The 20,380-nt window shown below is 45.3% G+C and overlaps 1 protein-coding gene across 2 annotated transcripts in view; it reads left to right on the forward strand.

Moving 5' to 3' along the window:
- The first annotated feature begins 838 nt into the window (after positions 1-838).
- ARHGEF25 (Rho guanine nucleotide exchange factor 25) overlaps positions 839-20,380 on the forward strand; it is a 434,366-nt gene continuing 414,824 nt past the window's right edge. For both annotated transcript variants that reach the window (XM_077297766.1, XM_077297765.1), the window contains exon 1: positions 839-1,076. In XM_077297766.1, coding sequence (XP_077153881.1) covers positions 972-1,076 — 105 coding nt within the window. In that variant the 5' untranslated portion in view covers positions 839-971. The remainder of the gene's footprint in view (positions 1,077-20,380) is intronic.

Below are 20,380 nucleotides of genomic sequence, written 5' to 3' on the forward strand. Positions count from 1 at the left end.
GGCACTGGAGAGAGGCCCAAAAGGTCTCTTTGGCTCTTATGAGTAGAACAATACTAATAAACAGCCATTTTTGTTGGGGGCCCTGTTGGAGATTTTGCACTGTGGCCCACAATCCTCAAGTTATGCTACAGATTATGATCACATGTCTTTTTTTTTTACAAAGACTATTATTATCCTTACAAATCAAATGTTTCTATTCGAAGAAAGGCTGACGTAGGTGGATGCCCTTGTCTACTAACACTACCAGTAAGCCGGTGACTGGGCCTTGAACCTTGCACACATGTTGGCAAGAAGTTTGTTTTGCAACCTCTCCTAGTGAATGGCTCATGGATCATCTACTTATTGGGCCAGATTCCTACAAATTCTTTGTAATAAGGGGCTCCTGGAGGGGAATACTGACACCACTCAACCCAACGAGGTCTCTGATTCTTCTGACTAATAATGAAAAATCCCAAGATTTGGTAATCCAGGAATGTGATACAAATGAGGGGCCAAATATATCAGATCCGTTATTCCTTTTAAGTGCAGATTATGGGAATATCATTTTCATCCAAGAGATTTTTGGCAGTGAAAGTGTTAAGCATCTTCTTCCAAGCCCAGCTGTTGCATGGGATGTTACGGTAACTTACACCAAACATATGGCTGCCTTCCACTACAGAGCGAGGAGGCCAGTGAGGCTTGTAGAGGGGAGTTGGTGAAAGGGACTGGCTTTCTACGTGTAGCAAGGATTTATCACTGTTTAGGTTGCTGTGCTCCTGCCTCTCCCTGCCTCTCAGCAATCTGCTCTGCTGTATCCCAGCACTTAGACTCTCACAGACACTTTCCCAATTGACTCTTCTAACCTTTCATTTCCAACACTTTCCTAAATCCAGAGCTTCTGCTGCTTACAACTTAAATGGGTGCAGAACCAGCTGTGGCTGAGACGTGGAGACTGGGCTAAAGATCAACTGCAGGATTCCTCAAGGAGTTGGATGTATAACATGAAGAATCCTCAAAAACATGTGGGGCGGACAGATCAGATGCTGGGTGCTATGGCTGATATCCTGGGGTCCCTAGTCCTTCCAAGTCATCAATGGGTATGTGCTATATGGGTCCTTTCTGTGTGCTGGATTGTCAATTCAGGTCAAAATCTACTAAACTCCATGTATTTGTTACATGACCAGTTGACCTGAGCCTTATATTAATCTATTATATTGCATACTGTTCTTCTTAATGTTAGTGATTAAAAATGCAACTGAGTTGATGTGGAGTTAAAATATACGATGTCTTGTAATGTTGAAGTTTTTGCCAACCAGATATAAGACATCTAGTGAATGATCGAGGTTACTACCCAACATATCTCTACAGCAGTCAGTTATCATTTCATTTCTACACTCAATGTTTATAAAGAATGGTATACTACAATGATTACTACATGTTATAGTATCTGATAAGAGCAGTGAAAGTGCTAGTCTATAACTAAAGAGTATTCTAAAAAAATGGATATAAAAAGTATAATAACATTCTAGTTTGCTTTGTTATAATTTGGACAAACTTTACTAAGTTAGATACTAGTAAGACTTCATGGATCTAATAAAAAAAAATATACCGTGTAGGAAACTTGTACTGCTCGTAAACTGGGGAGGAACATTGTCTTCTGTACTTTTGTCATAGACAAGCGAATGTGCACCACAGCAACAGCGGCTGTAAATGCCTTCTTTATATGGAGTCCATAGTTATGGTTATAGCATGGTGTGGAGGGCCATTATCTGAATTGCAACCTTGAGCTTGGTATTGCCCCGGGGAGGAAGAAAGGTGTGAATATGAATATATTTGTGTACATGACTATCTGTCTATCTATAAATGTAAATATATATATATATATATATATATATATATATATATATATATATATATATCTGGGGCAGATTGCAAACTTCACTGGTGTACTGATGAGGGGGGATGTGTGTGCCACCGTACTGTGTATACGCTCCATATACTAATATCCAGCCCAGATTTTGCTTTCATCTTTGTTGTTCTTCGATCTTGATATCTTCAAATCCTTCTCTATAATGCCTATGGGAGAGGGGGGTGGAGGCTTTTCCAAATCAGAAACACTTGGGTCAGACATAGTTTTCTTTCATATTCATGCTGCATGCTGTGTCATGTGATACAATATAATTTCTATTTTTTTTTCCTGTTCAAAGGTCATATTTTCTATAAACAGAAAAAAGGGACAAGTAATAAACTTATTGGGGACAAAACTTTTTTCTGATCTTTTGTTCTTTTTAATATAGAAATTTAAAGAGCTTTTCTCTATAAATGTTGGTCATTTGAGGCACTGGTGGTGGCGCTCCCTTTATAATGAGGACAGGGTGATGCCGATAATGGAGTGGTGACCTCGCATGCACGGCTCTCTGGCTCTCTCTTGTATGGGAGTTCTGAAAATGGATGAGCACTTCTTCATTCCCAGTGACATGCCGTGATACCCCTCTCTCAAGAAAATGCTGGCTCCAAATGTACTTTTTTTAAAAGGGTTATCCCATTTTGGACACTTCTACATATCCACAAGATATGTCATTAGAGGGGTTATCCGACAACAAATTCATATTTTTAGGCATAGATTGATTAAAAATAATAAATGGAGGCATACTCACCTTCTAGCCAGCCTCTAGGTCTCCATCATGGCATCGTGTCTGCCTCATTCAGAAGTCCCAGCACCGCTGCAGCCAGTAATTGGCTGCAGTAGTCAGGCAGTTAAGATAGGGAGTCACATGAAAAACAAAAAAATATTTTTTTTTCTATAGGATAACCCCTTTAAGAGAAAGAAAGTACATCTGGAGTCGGCTTATTCCAAACACAATAGCATTAGGATATAAGGCAATAATATGTATCATACAATAACAAACTTAAAGGCGTTGTCCATTTTGAGACATTATTCTACCAGAGGGTTGCAGAATTCTAAAGTAACAAACGGAGCCATTACTCACCCTCCCCTCTGCTGTTACAGTCTTTGCTAATTGCTACATCAGTGACATCACAGCTAGCCGCTGCAGCCAATCACTGATTGCAGACTGCACAAGCTGCTGGGCACAGTGATTGGCTGCAGCACTTATGAGTGGTGTAGATGTGATGTTACCTCTCCAGCAATGTCAAAGTCTGGAGCATTGGAAGAGAGGCAGCTCTGGACCCAGGGAGGGTGATTCATGGCTACTGTAGTTTTATATCGCCGCTACATTATTTTACAATAAAATTATTAATGACTTTTTGTAATTTTTTTGCTCTAGGTGCAATATCAAAAGCTTTTTTTTAATGTTTTTATTTTTTATTGTATTTTGCACAATGTACTGAAATAGTCAAAAGGAGGCATCCTGAGGCCAGCTGCATCACCCAAAAGTTTATTTATTTTTTTAACTAAGTAGTTGGCTGTCTTCAAAGCTGAGACACTGAGACAAAACAGAGAATTAGATCAGAGGGAGGGGAAGCAGAGATCTGGATAAGGGATTGGGGCTCTTGAAATTTAACTTCTTCTTGGCTGCTGTCTGAAAGTTTCCCTGTTTACACAGAGCTGTGATGATTGAATAATAAAAGAACCCAAACTATTAATAAGGGACAAGTAAAGAAGTACGACACACACATACACGATGGCAGAAACATTGACAGCTTTAGGGATGGGATGAGAATGCTTTGTGGGGGGGCAGCTTTTGTGGCCTCTGAGATAAAATCCAATGCTTTATTGTGTTTACATTCCCATCTTTGGAGCAGTGAGGTTATTTGTGGCCTCAGGGTATAGATCACTAGGCCTCAACTTTAAGACGTTTTTTCCAGGAGACATATTCATTCCCATAGGAATCTTTACCAAGGTGTGTTCTTCTCATGAACTTTTACAGACAGGACCTAGGGGCAAAATGTTCTCTTTGGGAATAACAAGCCCTGCTAAATTACTGTTATGAGATGTGCATATAAATACATGGTGGCAAAAAAAAATCAGTTTATGGAAAGCATCCAAGATGAATTCTTACAAAATGTTCTTTTAAGGAAAAATATCATCATAAGTGGGAGTTCTTCTATGTAGATGAAGGTGCTCAAGCTGCTCTGCTGCTTCTATAATGTACCTATAGTTGTGGTCTTAGTCTTACACGTGATTTTTTTCCTATTAGATATAACAGGACAAATAATAAGACAGCCCTGAAATAAAGAAAACGTGACTGAGTGTCTCCCAATATCTAACGGACAATATGGACACTTATAGGGTTGTCAAATTATGACAACTTCCTTTTAAACTTGAAGAGGGCATGTGATCAGGCTTTGGTCCTATATTATTTCCACTGCTCCGCTGAGTATTCCGGTTTTGTTGCTTTTTATTTAAATTCGCCATGCAGTCCTAGACATATGGGCTTTCCGATTCAGTCCTAATTTTTTATGGCCTTTACCAAGGGGCTGTGTCTCACAGGGTTTTCTGGGGGCGTATATTTAGGCTGCTCTGCATCGTTACCCTTTGAGCACCGACCCCTTAGTAAAGACCATAAATAGTAGCACTAAGTAAAAAGGCCAATATCTAGGGATCCATATTGTCGAAATAAAAAAAAAACCTTGAATATTCCTTATGTGAGCAGAAGGAATAAGCTAAGAGCAAAAACTGGCTAATTTTGACCATGTGACAAGGCTGTGAGAAGACTTAAAGGTCCAGCATGGGGGTGTGTATGTGTCTGTCTCTAGCATAGCATCTGTGTCTCCAGCACTGAAGGGGTGTTTGTGTGTCCTCCTCAATGAATGGTTGTGTGTGTCCCTAGCACTGATGGTGTGTGCTCATGTGTGTGTGTGTGTGTGTGTGTGTGTCCAGCACTGAAGACTTGGGGCTATAGCACTGAAGGTATGTGTGTGTGTCCAGCACTGAATGGGTGTATGTGTGTCCAGTGTGTATGTGTGACCCCAGAACTGAAGGGATGTGTGTGTACAGCACTGAAAAGTGTGTGCATGTGCGTCTCCACCACTGAATGGGTATGTGTGTCCAGCACTGAAGGTGTGTGTGTCTCCAGAACTGAATGTTTGTGTGTCTGTCCCCACTCCCCAGTAGTAAACGGGTGTGTGTGTGTTCAGTACTAAAGGGGTGTGTGTGGGGGTCTCCAGTACTTGAGGGGTGTTACCAGCTCTGAAGGGGTGTGTGTACGTGTGCATTAACGATAACCTGTCACTTAATTTGAGGCCCCCTAAACTACCACCATTGTAGATTACCAGAGAGCTATGACTTTATAAAGATGCCCATGTATAAACTGTGCATTTCAGCATTAAGTAGAAAATGAACTTATAGTGAAATAACAGCTTACAAAAGGGAATACCTTTCATTACCTTTCATCTTATTTGTGCCTTGGTGGTGATCTAACTCCTAGTTCCCTTAAAAAGAAAGTCTGGAATTTAAAAACTGATGGATAAGAAACCATTAGGAGATTGGTGAGGGTCTGGCAGCCGGCACCCCCACTGATTAGCTGAAATCCACTTATACAGGAGCCAGACATGGTATAAGCAATGTATTAAGCAGGACACAGCAGCTCCGAGTCCGCACATAATTAGTTGATGCTGCAGGTTTTAGCTCTTCAGCTCTTGGTGATTTAGGGCTTGTTCACACTTTGCAGATTTTGCTGCGGATTTTTCCGCAGCGGATTTGGAAAAACCGCAGTGCAAAACCACTGCGGTTTACACTGCGGATTTTCCTGCGGATTCCTCTGTGGGTTTTCAACAGCACTTTCCTATTGGTGCATGTTGAAAACCGCTGCGGAATCCGCAGAAAGAAGTGACATGCTCCTTTTTTTCCGCAGCAATTCCGCGCGTTTTTTTTCCGGGATTTTCTGCAATGTGGGTACAGCGGTTTTTGTTTTCCATAGGGTAACATTGTACTGTACCCTGCATGGAAAACTGCTGCGGATCCGCAGCGTCAAAACCGCAAAGTGTGAACATAGCCTAACCCGGATCGCTGTGGACAAGTTTAGGATGCCATGTAATATGTTTAGAGCCAGAGCCGCTGTCTGCAGTAATGTGCTCATAATGGTGGATCCCAAATCCTGCTCCATGTCTTCCATATTCATTAATAAGTTCTGTTGTTTTAGATAATGGCCAAAGACTTTAAAGGCGTTGTCTGGTCTTTATCGCTAAATCTGTAGGCACTATATGTGACTATAAATGAAAAAAAGGAATAGGAAGCCATATGCCATAAAATTACAAAATTTTATTGAAACAGCAAATTATTAAAAGAATAATTTAAAATATTGCAGGGACAACAAATGCAAAATTGGCCACTTCATTAAGGTAATATGCCCTTAGTAAAATGAATAATTTGGATTAGACTATCGATAGACCCGTATAAGAAAATCTATAATATATATATATATATATATATATATATATATATATATATATATATATATACACTCACCGGCCACTTTATTAGGTACACCTGTCCAACTTCTTGTTAACACTTAATTTCTAATCAGCCAATCACATGGCGGCAACTCAGTGCATTTAGGCATGTAGACATGGTCAAGACAATCTCCTGCAGTTCAAACCGAGCATCAGTATGGGGAAGAAAGGTGATTTGAGTGCCTTTGAACGTGGCATGGTTGTTGGTGCCAGAAGGGCTGGTCTGAGTATTTCAGAAACTGCTGATCTACTGGGATTTTCACGCACAACCATCTCTAGGGTTTACAGAGAATGGTCCGAAAAAGAAAAAAAATCCAGTGAGCGGCAGTTCTGTGGGCGGAAATGCCTTGTTGATGCCAGAGGTCAGAGGAGAATGGGCAGACTGGTTCGAGCTGATAGAAAGGCAACAGTGACTCAAATCGCCACCCGTTACAACCAAGGTAGGCCTAAGAGCATCTCTGAACGCACAGTGCGTCGAACTTTCAGGCAGATGGGCTACAGCAGCAGAAGACCACACCGGGTACCACTCCTTTCAGCTAAGAACAGGAAACGGAGGCTACAATTTGTACATGCTCATCGAAATTGGACAGTAGAAGATTGGAAAAACGTTGCTTGGTCTGATGAGTCTCGATTTCTGCTGCGACATTCGGATGGTAGGGTCAGAATTTGGCGTAAACAACATGAAAGCATGGATCCATCCTGCCTTGTATGGAGCATCTTTGGGATGTGCAGCCGACAAATCTGCGGCAACTGTGTGATGCCATCATGTCAATATGGACCAAAATCTCTGAGGAATGCTTCCAGCACCTTGTTGAATCTATGCCACGAAGAATTGAGGCAGTTCTGAAGGCAAAAGGGGGTCCAACCCGTTACTAGCATGGTGTACCTAATAAAGTGGCCGGTGAGTGTATATATATATATTGTAGCATAGCACCTACTACGTGTCTTGGGGAACACTCGCTTGGCAGCAGAATCAAAGCACTCGGGCACGGTTTTCTATCAAAAACAGTCTTTTCGGTTTATTTCACATAATGTAAACCACATCCACAGGAACTTGGTAACAGTTTGAACACAGTCTGCATATATTCATCTTTACCACAGTTCGTCTCTTACCCCGGTCAGCATTATACACGGTTTTCAGACCGTTACCCGTTGGCAACCTTTACGGGTTCCTGGACACCTCTTGGCCTCCGAGGTGCCCATACACAACGTCTCTCACTCTGACCCCGGTCAGTGTCACACGGTTCCTTCCCGTTACCTGTTGGTGCCGCACAGGTTTCCCGGATCCCTTTTCTCCACAGAGGTATCCATCAGACATTTCTCACTCGCACTGACTTCAGGTCAGTCCCAGGTCCTCAACACAGACCTCCCAGGTCTACGTTCTCCAGGTGCTTCCAGGACGACTCCACTCGCCGGAGCCTCCAACACCAACCGTCCGTGCTATGTCCAGCACGCAGGCTCTCCAGCCTGGAATGGTCACTGTGTGCTTCCAGGACGTCTGTCCCCACCTGGGACTGTCCAGCACACAGGCCACTTTGCAGTGTCCTGCCAGGACACACAGAAGTGTGTCCACCCTGTCGGACACTTACTCACAAACACTCACATTCCACCATGTGCTCCACACACCTCCTTTACATAGGTGTAACCACACCCAGGTACCTGTCACATGGCTAGTCAGGTGAGCGTGACATCACCACAGGTCCTTGCACACCATATATATGCCTCAATGCATATCTCAAGGAGCACACACAGTGCCCCCTAGCTGCCACAGGGGTCGCTATACCACTATATATATATATATATATATATGTATAAATGGCGCTTTCAATAAATCTATACAATGATGGATCACTGAAAAATTGTCCTCATGTTCAAAAGGCTGCACACATGTAAAAATACATCATCAGGGGATTGCATTCATGCCCATTAATGGAGACTGCTTCCTATGGAAAATATTAGTATTATTATTTATTGTTATAGCACCATTTATTCCATGGCACTTTACATGTGAGGAGGGGTATACATAATAAAAACAAGTACAATAATCTTAAACAATACAAGTCATAACTGGTACAGGAGGAGAGAGGACCCTGCCCGCGAAGGCTCACAATCTACAAGGGATGGGTGAGGATACAGTTGGTGAGGATAGAGCTGGTTGTGCAGCGGTTTGGTCGATTGGTGGTTACTGCAGGTTGTAGGCTTGTCGGAAGACGTGGGTCTTCAGGCTCTTTTTGAAGGTAGGCGAGAGTCTGAGGTGTTGTGGTAGAGGGTTCCAGAGTAGGGATGATACACGAGAGATATCTTGTATACGATTGTGGGAAGAGGAGATAAGAGGGAAGTAGAGAAGGAGATCTTGTGAGGATCGGAGGTTGCGTGTAGGTAAGTACCGGGAGACGAGGTCACAGATGTGTGGAGAAGACAGGTTGTGGATGGCTTTGTACGTCATGGTTAGGGTTTTGTACTGGAGTCTCTGGGCAATGGGGAACCAGTGAAGGGATTGACAGAGGGGAGGGGCCGGGGAATTAGTTGGGCAGCAGAATTTAAAATAGATTGGAGGGTTGCGAGAGTGTTATAGAGGGGAGGCCACAGAGCAGGAGGGTGCAGTAGTCAAGGCGAGAGATGATGAGGGCATGGACTAGGGTTTTTGCAGATTCTTGGTTGAGGAATGCACAGATTTGTGAAATATTTTTGATTTGAAGTCGGCATGAAGTGGAAAGGGCTTGGATATGTGGTTTGAAGGAGAGATCAGCGTCAAGGATTACCCTGAGGCCGCGAGCTTGTGGGACTGGGGAGAGTGGGCAGCCATTTACTGTAATGGATAGGTTCGTTGGGGGGGTCGCGTGAGATGGGGGAAAGATGATGAATTCTGTTTTGTCCATGTTAAGTTTCAGAAATCTAGCGGAGAAGAAGGATGAAATAGTGGACAGACATTGAGGGATTCTGGTTAGTAGGGAGGTGATATCTGGTCCCGAGATGTATATCTGTGTGTCATCAGCATAGAGGTGATACTGAAAGCCATGAGATTCTATGAGCTGTCCCAGGCCAAAAGTGTAAATATAGAAGAGCAGGGGCCCAAGGACTAAACCTTGTGGGACTCCGACAGATAGGGGGCGAGGTGAGGAGGTGGTGTGTGAGTGGGAAATGCTGAATGTCCGGTCTGTTAGGTATGATGAGATCTAGGATAGGGCCAATTCTGTGATGCCAAGGGATGAGAGGGTCTGTAATAATAGGGAATGGTCCACTGTGTCAAAGGCAGCCGACAGGTTGAGGAGGAGGAGGACAGAGTAGTGTCGCTTGCTCTTGGCGGTTAAGAGGTCATTGGTGACCTTAGTTAGGGCAGTTTCAGTGGAATGGTGTCTGAAGCCAGATTGTAAGTGGTCAAAGAGGGAGCAAGAAGAGAGATGGGAGGACTGTTCAAGGTAGACGTGTGGTTCCAGTATTTTGGAGGTATAGGGGAGAAGTGATATAGGGCGATAGCTAGATACAGAGGATGGGTCAAGAGAAGGCTTTCTGAGGATAAATGTGATGGAGGCATGTTTAAAGCTTGAGGGGAAAACACCAGTTGTTAGTGATAGGTTGAAGAGATGGGTTAGGGTTGGGATGAAGACTGTGGTGAGGTTTAGGATGAAGTGGGATGGGAGCGGGTCAAGTGCACAGGTGGTGAGATGCGATCTTGAGAGTAGAGTGGAGAGTTGATCTTCTGTAATGGTGGAAAAGTTGGTTTTAGAGGTGGAGGGCTGGGAAGTCGGGAGGGAGGGCTCTGGGGGTTGTTGACCAAAACTGTCTCTGATGTTATCAATCTTCTGCTTGAAAAATGAGGCAAAGTCGTCAGCTGAGATAAGTGGGGAGGGAGGAGGTGCTGGGAGACGGAGGAGAGAATTGAAGGTGTTGAATAACTGTTTAGGGTTGTGAGACAGGGAGGATATGAGAGATGAGAAGTAGGTTTGTTTAGCTGTGGCGAGTGTGGTCTTGAAAGTAGTGAGGGACTGTTTGAATGCGATGAAGTGCTTGTTGGAGTGGGATCTTTTCCATCTGCGCTCAGCAGCTCTGGAAGCTCGCCTCAGTTCTTTGGTCAGGCTGGTGTGCCAGGGCTGTCTGTTGATTTTGCGAGCTTTGGTATGTGTAAGTGGGGCAGCAGACTCCAAAGCTACAGCTATTGTGGTGTTATATAGAGTGGCAGCATCATCCGCATTATGTAAGGAACTTATATCTGTGAGAGGGATGAGGGATTCAGAGAATGAATGTAGGTCAAGATGTTTAAGATTTCTGCAAGGGTGTGAAAGTTTGTGGGGTGGGGATTGTAGACATGGAGTGGAGAGGAAAGAGAATGTGAGAAGGTTGTGGTCAGAGAGAGGAAGAGGTGAGTTAGAGAGGTTAGATAGGGAGCAGAGGCGAGTGAAGATGAGGTCCAGTGTGTGACCATCTTTGTGGGTGGCTGTAGAAGACCATTGAGTGAGGCCGAAGGAGGAAGTGAGAGATAGAAGTTTAGTGGCAGCTGAGAGGGAAGTGTCAGAGGGGATGTTGAAGTCGCCCATGATAATAGTGGGGATGTCCGCGGAAAAGAAATGAAGTAGCCAGGTGGTGAAGTGGTCAAAGAAGGTGGTGGCTGGCCCTGGGGGGGCGGTAAATGACAGCCAGTTGGAGGTTGGAGGGGGAGTAGATGTGCACAGAGTGCACCTCAAAGGAAGGGAGGGTAACAGAGGGTGGCAGTGGGATTGGGGTGAAGGAGCAGTTATCTGACAGGAGAAAACCAACTCCTCCGCCATGTTTGCTGCTGGGGCAGGGTGTGTGAGAAAGGTGGAAGCCATCGTAAGAGAGTGCAGCAGGGGAGGCTGTGTCAGAAGGGGTGAGTCAGGTTTCGGTGATGACGAGGAAGGAAAGTTTGGTAGTAACAAAAAGATCATGGATGTAGAAAAGCTTGTTGCAGACAGAGCGAGCGTTCCACAGAGCTCCTGTTAGTACATTATTAAATGTTCCTAAATGTAATAGGTGAATCACCTTAGTGTGAGTCAGTCAGGTAGGAACAGTAAAGAGAGGATAAAGGGTCACTATGGATCACAGGTGACACAGGCCTATGGCCACAATATATAAGTATGGCTTCAATCTCCCATTATTGGGTTGAGCTGTTTGGCTTGTTATACTTATCTTTGGGTTTAACATTTTATACATATAGATTTTCTTATACAGGCCTATCCATAATCCAATCAAAATTATTCATTTTACTAATGGCATATTTCCTTAATGAAGTGGCCAATTTTGCAGTTGTTGTCCCAAGCAATATTTTAAATTATTCTTTTAGTAATTTGTTGTTTCAATAAAGTTTTGCAATTTTATGGCACATGGCTTCCTATTCCTTTTTTTTTTTTAATTTATATTTATATTTGGAAGTGCCACATGTCTAGGCAGCATTGTCTTTGGATGTACTATATGTGACTGCAGAATTATGTGTCCCCCAGTACACGCACTGTGTGCTGCAAGGTTTTGAGTGTTTCTGAGCGGGACCGGAGGGTACATGTACATTATACATTGAGCCCTCAGACACAATACAATCCACGAGTTTATTTGAAAAACAAAACAATTAAATCTTTATGACACTTAAATCCAATTGGCATAATAATTTGGAACATGGTGTAGACTTCTCCATTTGGACCGGACAACCTCTTTAACCAGCTCTCACAGGAACAACCATATGGTAGCAGAAGAGTCATTTGAACTTGTTCATACGCCCAATGCAAAGATTTAAAGACGAACATATCTTCTTTTCTTAGCGGCAAAGTGAAAGATATGACAAAGCTAACTGTAGTATGGTATAACTTTTTTTAATTGCATTTTTAGGACAAATGTTTCCTTAATAATTCACACCTGCCAAAGATATCAATAATGCTTATGCTTGAGCTACCTCTTGTATAGACTGCCCCAGATACCCTATATACAGTCTTACAGCCACAGATTTTCCGCAGAACATTGCACAAATGTACCTGATTTGTTGGGATGGGTTGCATCACTGTGTGGGATGTGCATATGGATACTGTAGCGTTTCACCCGCTACGGGTCTTGGGGACGCTCGCTTGGCAGCAGAATCATCATAGACAGGCACGGTTCCTCACACAAATCAGTCCATATGGTTTATTCAAACTCTGCATCAACCAGATAGGGTACAGTCCATTTCATTACAGCCATGAAACATTATAAGACATCAGACAGTTTGTGTAGCAGATAGGCTTCTCTGCTGTATGTTATGATCCCCTTGTCTGGGATTACCTCTCAGTTTCCACTCCTCACACTGACTTCAGGTCAGTCCCAGGTCCTCAACACAGACCGTCCAGGTCTACGGTCTCCAGGTGCTTCCAGGACGACTCCACTCCCAGGAGTCTCCAACACCAACCGTCCGTGCTATGTCCAGCATGCAGGCTCTCCAGCCTGGAATGGTCTCTGTGTGCTTCCAGGACGTCCCCACTTGGAACCGTCCAACACACAGGCCATTCTGCAGTGTCCTGCCAGGACACACGGAAGTGTGTCCACCCTGATAGACACTCAATCTCTGTTACCATGTGCTACACACACCTCCTTTACATAGGTGTAACCACACCCAGGTACCTGTCGCATGGCCAGTCAGGTGAGTGTGACATCACCACAGGTCCTTACACACAAAACCATCTTACGTGTTCAGACACGCCTCTTTGGCTGGGTTTGTAGGTGACTGAACCCACCCATCTCTCCAATCACCTGGAAGCCTTCCCAATGTAAACAAACCCCTCAGCAGTAGATCTGCTTGAGCAAAACATACCCAGGCTTCCATCACAGGGCCACCCACCTCTGCGATACATACCATCCATCATTCACATGACCAGTCGCTATGCTACATATTCCCCCCCTCTGCCTAAAGCCGTGGGGCTTTGGCACTTTCTATTACCCGACCAGAGACCCTTCTCTGTCATCCCTGACAGTCAAACCGTCTGTCAACCATTTCCGTCACATGCTTTGATAAGGACGACCCCTTGTCATTTCTTCTGATACAGGATCTCCCGCTTAGGTCACTGAGCCATGAGCTAAGTGAGGAGTCACTGCCTCTAACTCTTTCATCTGCCGTCAACATCTGAATGGGAGTCACCACCACCCAATCGGTCATCCTGTAACCTGCAGTCGCCCCTCACACAGGTCACAATTTCTGTTATGGCTACCCCTGCCATCCTGACTTTACCTTGGGGAGCACTATCCTTCCCCTGTGTCAGTGCCTCCGTCCGCACAACCTATTCGGGTTACCGCCCCTTTTTGGGACTCTGCCCCTTTTTTGGAAACCACCATTTGGCAGAACTCCACCCCTTTTCTTGGATACCACCATTTGGCGGAACTCCACCCCTTTTCTTGGAAACCACCATTTGGCAAAACTCCACCCCTTTTCTTGGAAACCACCTTGTGGACTTCCCACAGTACTCTCAGGCCCCAGTTCGCACAGCACACCAATGTGACTCTGGCCCTTTAAGAGTCTGCACGCTCTAAACCAGCAATGTCTTTTTTTTTTGCTGCAACTGCAGCTAGACTTCACAAGGCTCTGCACCGCAAACTTCGTGGACCCGCCGATCCACAGCAAGCTGCTTGTCACCTTCGTGGACCCGCCGATCCACAGCAAGCCGCTTGTCACCTTCGTGGACCCGCCGATCCACAGCAAGCCGCTTGTCACCTTCGTGACCCCACCGAGCCACAGCAAACTTCGTGACCTCACCGAGCCACAGCAAGCTGACTCTCAGGAAAAAAAAAACTCAGTCTCTCACTGACCCCGGTCAGAACAACACAGATTTCAGTCTGTTACACACCCGGCTTTAACACAGCCCAAATATAGTTTCTCACTGATCCCGATCAGCATAATACACGGTTTTCAGACCGTCACCCGTTGGCAACTTTTACGGGTTCCTGGACACCCCTCGGCCTCAGAGGTGCCCAGACAACAGTTTTCTCACTGACCCCGGTCAGTATTTACTCACGGTTTTCAAGACCGTTACCTGTCATTACCACACAGGTTCCCGGATCCCTCTTCTCCTCAGAGGTATCCCATAAACAGCAGTTCCTCACTGACCCTGGTCAGTATTTACACACGGTTTTCAAGACCGTTACCCGTCATTGCCGCACAGGTTCCTGGGACCCTCTTCTCGTCAGAGGTATCCCATAAACAACAATTCTCACTGACCCCGGTCAGTATTTACTCACGGTTGTCAAGACTGTCCACTCTTCTGGCCCAGACCAGCCAGCGCTGCAACATGTGCTCCTTGGATCGTTGCCCACATTCGAAACACCAATTGTAGCGTTTCACCCTCTACGGGTCTTGGGGACACTCGCTTGGCAGCAGAATCATCATAGACAGGTACGGTTCCTCACACAAATCAGTCCATATGGTTTATTCAAACTCCGCATAAACCAGATAGGGTACAGTCCATTTCATTACAGCCATGAAACATTATAAGACATCAGACAGTTCGTGTAGCAGATATGCTTCCCTGCTGTATGTTATGATCCCCTTGTCCGGGGTTACCTCTCAGTTTCCACTCCTCACACTGACTTCAGGTCAGTCCCAGGTCCTCAACACAGACCATCCAGGTCTACGGTCTCCAGGTGCTTCCAGGACAACTCCACTCCCAGGAGTCTCCAACACCAACCGTCCGTGCTATGTCCAGCATGCAGGCTCTCCAGCCTGGAATGGTCTCTGTGTGCTTCCAGGACGTCCTCACTTGGAACCATCCAACACACAGGCCATTCTGCAGTGTCCTGCCAGGACACACGGAAGTGTGTCCACCCTGATAGACACTCACTCAATCTCTGTTACCATGTGCTACACACACCTCCTTTACATAGGTGTAACCACACCCAGGTACCTGTCACATGGCCAGTCAGGTGAGCGTGACATCACCACAGGTCCTTACACACAAAACCATCTTACGTGTTCAGACACGCCTCTTTGGCTGGGTTTGTAGGTGACTGAACCCACCCATCTCTCCAATCACCTGGAAGCCTTCCCAATGTAAACAAACCCCTCAGCAGTAGATCTGCTTGAGCAAAACATACCCAGGCTTCCATCACAGGGCCACCCACCTCTGTGATTCATACCATCCATCATTCACATGACCAGTCGCTATGCTACAACACATACACTCCTCAACATTGAAATTGCAACAAGAAGGAAGAGCCATAAGATTATGTAATTCGAAGAAGTGTCAGGTGTCGCTAAGATCTGCAAATGATCAAACATAATGCCCGAGCTCCAATCCATGGCATGTGGGAGGGGCGTAAATGCTAGATTGAAAGCAAATCTTTTAGTTACATGAAATTTCAAAAATCTTACAAAGTCTTGTGGGATGATTGTGTAAGATGGCCATGATGGTAGTAGTGGCAACAGGCTGTAGTGTTCCCATAACCTGGCACCCCACAGATAAAACACAATGTCTCTTCTTCTGAATGTACAGCGTGTGCAACAGTACACTTACATTCACTGTCAGAGTCCTCTCAAGTTCTGTCACCCCAGCCCCCAGTTTCCGAGCTCCACAAACATTTCAGAGACACAATTCTTTTCCAACAGTTGAACTTTACTGAACAGTAGGGCACCCATCACACTTGCAGCACAGGTTTCACAAAGAGACATATTCTGAGCTTTCCCTGCCTTATGGGCGGGCAGCCTCTATCCTTCCTGTCAGCTCTGTCTTTCTTCTTCCGGCAATCCCTGCCTTATCTGTAGACAATCTCTGTCTCATCTGTGCCTTCAGCATCACCAGCTCCCTGCCATCCCCTCGTCCGGTTCCAATAGGGAAAGGTGCCAGTAACGCCATCTCAGCTATTCCTGCCCCGGTCGTAGACCCCAGATTATTCTTGGGACAATCCTTCCTAAGCTGATGCTCGTCTGCATGATCCTCTGCCTGGGGCCCCTTCCTGCTGTAGCAGTTCTATCCCCACGGCCAGCAGACTGTGTCTCCCACTGGCCTGGGCCAAGGCTGCCTGGGCTCAGCTCCCTAACCAAAAAGTGCTCTGACTATATTCCTCTTGCTCTGCACTGCACTATAGCTCCTCCCAACTGCTAAACCTCTATGCTAACTACCTAACACTCCTAATCTATCCTATTCATTTCCCTATCTCTATGTTGCCCCCATTATTCTAATCCAATCCCCCTACGGTCCTATACTATCTCCTAGTCTATCCCTAAGGGTACCGTTACACAAAACGATTTACCAACGATCACGACCAGCGATACGACCTGGCCGTGATCGTTGGTAAGTCGTTGTGTGGTCGCTGGGGAGCTGTCACACAGACAGCTCTCCAGCGACCAACGATGCCGAAGTCCCCGGGTAACCAGGGTAAACATCGGGTTACTAAGCGCAGGGCCGCGCTTAGTAACCCGATGTTTACCCTGGTTACCATCGTAAATGTAAAAAAAAAAAAACCGTACATACTCACATTCCGGTGTCCATCAGGTCCCCTGCCGTCCGCTTCCCGCACTGACTGAGTGCCGGCCATAAAGTGAAAGCAGAGCACAGCGGTGACGTCACCGATGTGCTGTGCTTTTACTTTCCGGCCGGCAGTCACAGTCAGTGCGGGAAGCGGACGGCAGGGGACCTGACGGACACCGGAATGTGAGTATGTACGTTTTTGTTTTTTTTACATTTACGATGGTAACCAGGGTAAACATCGGGTTACTAAGCGCGGCCCTGCGCTTAGTAACCCGATGTTTACCCTGGTTACAAGCGAACACATCGCTGGATCGGTGTCACACACACCGATCCAGCGATGACAGCGGGAGATCCAGCGACGAAAGAAAGTTCCAAACGATCTGCTACGACGTATGATTCTCAGCGGGGTCCCTGATCGCTGCTGCATGTCAGACACAGCGATATCGTATGGATATCGCTGGAACGTCACCGATCGTACCGTCGTAGCGACAAAAGTGCCACTGTGAGACGGTACCTTAAGCCTATACACAGTACATGACAACTACATCACATTACAGTTCATAACAAGTATAATAACATTAGTGAACAATGAGGTGCTGCCAGGGCCGGACTGGCCATCTGGGAATTCTGGCAAATGTCAGAAGGGCCTGTCTGATCATGGGCCACCTTGTCTGCTACGTTGTTATCAGAATCGGTGTTCTCAAGCTACCCATACTGTTAAGAGTTGTGATGGAGCACAAAGTTGCTGACTTCGTCACTTACCCCAGCAGCATTAGAAATATTGGTCTTGTAGTAAATTTTCTTTTCCTCCATTCAGGGTAATATTAGTAATATATCCCATCTGGTTAATGGAGACGGGGACAACGTAGGCCTGTGTGATTTCAAATACCAGGACTGAATTTCAGCCCCAGTCCGTACCTGGGTGCCGCACATAATCATGTGAACAGCGCCCAGTGGATAGGAGGCACGTGAGGGTCCCAGCCAACTCCTTACATTTGTGTAATGCTTCCTGTTCATCAACATACCAGTTATCGCCACTTTTACAGACTGAGAGGGACAGAATCCTTGAATTTAGACACATTGCTCTATTACTATGGCAGATCACACAACGCACGTAAGCCAAGATATCAGCACTGTTAAATGTTGCGTGTTCCAGTAGTTGGTAGAACAACAACGAACTGCAATGACAGCAAGAGGGGAACAGAGGTGAACCTCTACACAGACAGATCATCAGGTTAGAATAATGGCGCTTGATTCGTTCTGTACTGCAAGTGAAATTAAATGTCAGCATCTACACAAACCATCAGAAGGCTTTTACACAACATTGGCCTACGAGTCAGATGTCAAGTTATAATGTGTTCCATAATGTAGGGTATCCAGAACCCTTGTGGTCTGCATTCCAGGTACACTAACAGAAAGTGTGCCAGCAGCAGTTTTTCAATAAGATAACACCAGACCGCATGTTGCTTGTGCTACTGTGAGCAGCCTGGGCGGCCAAACCGTGCTACCATGGCCTGCAGGGTCTCAGGACTCAGGAGTTATCTCCCACTTATCACATCTGGGACAACATTGGTCGGGGATTGTGGAGGGAGCTGCCAACAGCAGATCTTGATGATTTGTGTGCAAATTGCATTCAGTGTGGCAGAATATTCCTTAGACAGTCATTAATAACAGCCAAAGTGTGTAAGTGTGTGAATTTCTGAGTGTTATGCTCATACTGATTTTTTTTTCCATTTTGTATCACTTGCATATTATTAAAGGTAACTTTTAGGTCCAAAACTGTGTTACCTGCAGATACGTATAAGATTATTTGCAGACAACCTTAAAAATCCTGTCAGGGTGCCTTACTAGCATAGAGGCTAAAGGAAAAAATGAACTTATACTCTCCCTGTAGCATATTGCTTTCAGTCATTGAGGTAGTGCAGAGAAGAGTCACTTTCTGCACAGTGAGCGGCGCTAAAATCATTCCCCGGCATTTTGATTGACAGCCTACTCTGCAGTCACAGCTCACAATGTGTTACGCAATGAATCATAGATTGTTAAGGTACCGTCACACATTGAAATTTCCATCGCTACGACGGTACGATTCGTGACGTTCTAGCGATATCGTTACGATATCGCTGTGTCTGACACGCTACTGCGATCAGACACCCTGCTGAGAATCGTACGTCGCAGCAGATCGTTTGGAACTTTCTTTCGTCGCTTGATCACCCGCTGACATCGCTGGATCGTTGTGTGTGACAGCGATCCAGCGATGTGTTCGCTTGTAACCAGGGTAAACATCGGGTAACTAAGCGCAGGGCCGCGCTTAGTAACCCGATGTTTACCCTGGTTACAAGCGTAAACGTAAAAAAACAAACCGTACATACTCACCCGTCGGTGTCCTTCAGGTCCCTTGCCGTCTGCTTCCTGCTCTGAGTGCCGGCCGGAAAGTGAGAGCAGATCACAGCGGTGCTGCGCTCTGCTCACTGTACGGCTGCACTCAGAGCAGGAAGCAGACGGCAAGGGACCTGAAGAGGACACCGACGGGTGAGTATGTACGGTTTGTTTTTTTACGCGGCCCTGCGCTTAGTTACCCGATGTTTACCCTGGTTACCCGGGGACTTCGGCATCGCTCCAGCGCCGTGATTGCAACGTGTGACCGCAGTCTACGACGCTGGAGCGAAAATTTCAATGTGTGACGGTACCCTTAGAGTGGGAAGGGACCTCCAGGGTTATCATGTATCAACCCCCTGCTCAATGCAGGATTCACCAAACCATCTCAGACAGATGTCTGTCCAGCCTCTGTTTCAAGACTTCCATTGATGACTCTAATAGCTCCCTGCACGCCCCGATAACTGGAAGTAAGCGGCTAAAGGAATGATATAACTCCATTTTCCTCTGTAGCCGCTGCTGCGGTAATGCAGCCTACCAGGATTTTAACTCTGCTTACCTCCAGATTTACCTTATATTTGAAGGTAAATAGCATTATTTGGACATGATGGGTTTCCTTTAACATTTCTATTGATCAAGTGATTTCCATAATTCTATGACTTTACTTTTTTAATGTTGCAACTTCAAAGTTAAAAAATGCATATGTAAAAATTGTCACAAGCAGAAACGGTGAAAAATGTACAGAAATTGCAATTGGACATGCATATTTTATATATTTCTATGAAGAATTATTATTTAAGGGTTTTCTGCCATCTTGAATGATAATTATACTTGGAAAGTTCTTATAATGCTTGTAAAAGCAAACAACTGTCCAATATACCGTTTATTAAAATATCACACCCTTCTTTTGACAATTGCGATACATGTGGTTTTTATTATTTGTTTTTTTCAATAGCTCATTGCCCGTTTACCAGCCACCTCCAACATCAAAGTCTGAACATGAGCAGTGCTTACAGCATCTTTTCTATTGAGCTTGTAAGCACCTCACTGAGACTGGCCTGCTCCAAGACAGCTTCAGTCCGCAGCACTCCTCCCATGCTGCAGAAGCAAAATTGTCCTATAAAGCAGCATCAGAAGAGAGCAACATTTGGGCTAGACGATGGTGCTGGTCCGATCTGTCAGTC

This window comes from Ranitomeya variabilis, chromosome 3 (genome assembly GCF_051348905.1).
Source record: "Ranitomeya variabilis isolate aRanVar5 chromosome 3, aRanVar5.hap1, whole genome shotgun sequence".
Classification (NCBI taxonomy): Eukaryota; Metazoa; Chordata; class Amphibia; order Anura; family Dendrobatidae; genus Ranitomeya; species Ranitomeya variabilis.